The sequence below is a fragment of the Sus scrofa genome, chromosome X, assembly GCF_054392235.1.
Source record: "Sus scrofa isolate SSC_HxYL_T2T_F1_AM1 chromosome X, Sscrofa_HxYL_maternal_Yorkshire_Landrace_v2.0, whole genome shotgun sequence".
NCBI lineage: Eukaryota > Metazoa > Chordata > Mammalia > Artiodactyla > Suidae > Sus > Sus scrofa.
Genome location: NC_139401.1, coordinates 10,164,311 through 10,168,328, shown reverse-complemented (window position 1 = coordinate 10,168,328; position 4,018 = coordinate 10,164,311). Strand labels below are relative to the sequence as shown.

Genomic DNA, 4,018 nt, shown 5'->3' with positions numbered 1-4,018 from the left:
TGAAACAGGGGAAGTGGGAGATAAAGGTAGTGTTGCAGAATCTTGATACCTTTTGAGTCTGGTAGTAAATTGGGGGAGTGGTTCCATGTACCTGTGCACATCTTGGACAGTCTTACATGATACAGGTGATTACCAGGCTGTAGGAAAGAAGATTGGGTGTTTTTAGCAGAAGTTTAAGAGGGAAACGTGAGACTCTCCGAAACTTATATCCACACCAGTTTGCAAATATGGAAGATTTGACAGTCATTAAAATGCAGATCCAATAAGACCAACTGGCAAGTACGTAAGATTTTTTAATGGCATTTTCTTTGTTCAACTAGGCAACGAGGGAACCGAATGCAGCCACAAAGGGTAACAGCCATTATCTGCCCCAAACTACATTTGTGATGGTCTAGAGTCTTTACAACTAAGGGACGCAGCATCCTGATGTAACACTTCAAATGAACTCTGGTAATTTGGGGTTTAGAAAGCCTAATGCAATGAGGAATTTTATGTATCTGAAGTTGTAGGATGCACTCGGCTGTCTAGTGGGTATTTGTAAGAGAAGTAAGCCAACCCCCCGAAAAAGAGCCCGCAGGAACCAAGAAAGGCCATGAGAGCAGCCCCACCGACTTCCTGGGAGTCCGGCTTGAAGGGTAGATTGAAAGATGGTGGGAAGGCAATTCCCTCTTCGGTCTGGATGGACAGTTGGTTCCAGACCACAGCAGCTAGGATACAGAAACTAGCAGCTATGCTCAGCATTCCTGCAACAGCAGATGCATCACAGGTCTTCTGCACTTTGCTCAGGTACATGCTCTTAAGCGCAAAGATGATGGCAGCTTTGCTGAAAAGCCCTAGAACGGTGGCGAGCGGCAGGAGTATTTGAGCAACACGGATATCCATTGGGACATAAGGATCGAAGTAGCTGTAACCCTGACATCCGATGGCACGGTCGATGCCGTTGCCTTGACGGAAGATGCAGGCTCTCCACACTCCCACGCAGGCTAGGTGGGAGGATAAGAGCGAGGTGCTGTTGACGTACCACACTCGCCACTCGGCCAGAGCCATGGATGTGGTTCCGAGGACCCATCCCACAGTGGCCACCACGAATCCCATCAGCTGAAGTTTCAGGCGTCCATTAAATAAGGGCGAAGTGGACGCACTCCCAGGGGAACTGAAAAGGAACACAGGACATCAGGAGAGGGGACCCTGTTACTTGGAAGAAGTCCCCGGTGTGAGCAGCGCTCTCCTGTGGGGTAAGTGCTCTGCTGAGAGGGAGGTGCTTTGCTCAGAGGGAGGTGCTTTGCTCAGAGGCAGGTGCTTTGCTGGAGAGAAGGCCTGTTACCTGGGGAAAGAGACCTCTGTGGGGGCATGAGGGGATGTGGAGGGAGGGGCGCAGGCCACGCAAAGATGTGAGGGGCCAGCTGGCATTATGGACTGAAGCCTTACAGTGCAAAGACCTTCAAACAGGCAGTTCCACTTTGGGACATTTGTGCACACATCTCATCGAGACTGGCCATAAACATTTAGTCACAGAGAGGGTCAGCACTATTGAGACTATGGAAAAATGGGGAAACACCTGCCAGTCCCCCCAGAGGGCTTGGTGACCATCATTTATGCTCATTCCACACAAGGGAGCTCTGTGCCAACATTCACAATGTAATGGCAGCGTCCACAGTGTGGTGTGTTGTGTCTGACTCTTCTCAAGGTTCATCCATTTTGGAGCATGTGAGTGCTTTATTGCTGTGTCTGCAGAGGAGCATTCAGTTGTATGGCTGGACCACCGGTGGGTGATTCATTCCTCAGTGTTTGGACATTTGGATTGGTTCCAAGTTTTGGCTGTTGTGAACAATGCTGCTATAAACAGACTTTAATAAAAACGTTGGCTGGGCCCATGTTCTCATGTCTCGCATGTGGACACCCAGGGCAGGGATGAGTGGGTCATGTGGCAAGTGGAGGTTGAACTTTTGAGAAAGTTCTAAACTGTTTCCCTGCGTGGCTGCACCATTTTACATTCCCACCAGCAATGGGTGACCCTCCCAGGTTCTCCATATCTTCTCCAACGTTTGGATGATTTTACTCTTTTTGATGATGGCCATCCTAGTTGGTGATGAAAAGAAAAATGTGACCAGAAGAAAGATGGTCACCATACATCAAGTACAAACAGCCCATTGCAAGAAACTTGTCTGTATAATATAATCACGGACATGTAATGAACTGGGGGTGGGGGTCTATATGCTGAGTGGGGTTGTGGGTTTGGAAATCTATTTGTATCATGAAGAACCACATAATGATGGAAAAGAGCCACTAATCTAAGTAGAGAGCTCAGCGAGTCACCCCGGGGCCAGTACCCACACAGCCACGGCTTGGCTGAGGAGACACAGTATCACCTCTTCCTTATTTGTCCGGAGACTTTTCCAGCTCAAAATATAGCCCAAACAGTTCCCCTCTGTCTGCTTTCAAGAAAGGGATTGGGCAGTAGGTGTCTGAGTGTGACTGGCTTCTTTTGCTCAACACTGTGTTCACAACCTCGGATTGTTTCTTTTACGGATATTTGGCCTTTCAGTAGATATTGGTTGGGGATGATTTTTTGAGAGAAGAAGAAAGACTTCATTCAAGTGAAGCAATGGAGGGCGGATTCTGGTGTGTAAATACACTTGTGTGTTGTGGGCATGAAAGTAATTCATTCACCATGACACTTAGCAGATGTGAGAGGAGCCCAAGCCTGGCCCAGGGAAGTAGCTCAATAGCCATAGAAGGAAAAGCCAAATGTGAGGAAAACAAAGGACTGTGTTTTACAGGTTGAGTTCTAGTTACATGAACGGTTGCATTGGTCTCTTTATCTTCAGTATCTGTGTCAGAGTCTTCTGTTATCTTTTCACTCGACCTGGCAAAAAAGATCTTAGACCCAACAAAATACAACCTAAACTCAAGAGGTTGGCTAATGTAAGACAAAAGAAATCAAAACAGGAAATAGCAAGTGTTGGCCAATGGATGTGGAGCACTGGAACTCTTGAGCTTTGCTGGTGGGACTAGAAACTGGTACAGCCACCGTGAAGAACGATCATTCTTCAAAAAAGCTAGACTTACCGAATGATCCAGCAATTTCTCTTCTGGGTATTTCTACACAACAGGAAAGGCAGGGACTTGAACAGGCTCTTGTGCACCCATGCTCATATCAGCATAATTCGTGAGAGCAGAGACATGGAAGCACCCAAATCTCCATCCATGGATGAAGGGATAGACAAAGTGTGGTCTCTCCGTTCAGTGGAGTACTTTTCAGTCTTAGAATGGAAGGAGATTCTGTCCCAGGCTGCAGTAGGGATGAGCCTTAAAGACTAGTTCTGCTGAGGGAAATAAGCCCATAGCATATGCTCCCACTTATATTCAGAACCTCGAGGGGTCAGATTCATAGCCCAGGGAGGGAGGAATGGACATTTAGCCCAAGGCCTGGAGGAGGGAGGCATGGGTAGTTAGTGTTCATCTGAGACAAAGGTTTCCCTTTAGGGTGATGGATGGTGTTGCTGGCTGGGCGACATCCTGAATGTCCCTAATGCCACTGAGCAGTGTGTTTAAAATAGTAAAATAATGAACGATCTCTATGTAACCACCTCAAAAAAAAACACATAGAGATCAAAGAAGGCAGAGCCTCTACTAACCCATCTGCAGAGGAAGGAGCGTCTGGAGCGAGGGAAGGCCCGCTTGGCAAGGAACACTTGCCATGGATCTCAGGTCCCCCGTCTGACATCTTCTCCTCTCAGCGCCTGGCTCCTCAGTGTGGACAGAGCTGAGTTCTCAGCCACACTGTGAACCTGGCCTTTGAGTCCCAGGTCCTGTCCTCAGCCTTCCGCTGATTCCACATTCTCCTGCCCATTGTCCGCATCTCCAGTGTTCCGAGTTGCTAGGTCACAGACGCCATGGCAGCGGCCCTTTTCCTCTTGATCAGGGCACGGCTTGGTGCTTCCTTTCTTACTCTGGGCTCCTCTTTGTCTCTCAGCTTTTTTTATTCTGAAATAAAAAGACATGGAGCCCGAGTTCA

At 48.0% G+C, this 4,018-nt stretch overlaps 1 protein-coding gene across 1 annotated transcript; it reads right to left on the bottom strand.

Annotated features, from left to right (window-relative positions):
* Window positions 1-278: 278 nt before the first annotated feature.
* LOC110258628 (claudin-34-like) lies at window positions 279-3,782 on the bottom strand. Its single transcript, XM_085008475.1, has 2 exons — window positions 3,639-3,782; window positions 279-1,153 (listed from the first exon to the last, which is right to left on the bottom strand). The coding sequence occupies exons 1-2, from the start codon at window positions 3,725-3,727 to the stop codon at window positions 490-492; spliced, it is 753 nt and encodes a 250-aa protein (XP_084864601.1). The 5' UTR covers window positions 3,728-3,782; the 3' UTR covers window positions 279-489.
* Window positions 3,783-4,018: the final 236 nt, after the last annotated feature.

Coding starts and splice junctions, on each gene's coding strand:
- LOC110258628 (XM_085008475.1), bottom strand. CDS start 3,727: ATGTCAGACGGGGGACCTGAGATCCATGGCAAGTGTTCCTTGCCAAGC. Junction 1,154..3,638: donor GCTCCTTCCTCTGCAGATGG/GTTAGTAGAGGC, acceptor GTTCCTTTTCAG/TTCCCCTGGGAGTGCGTCCA.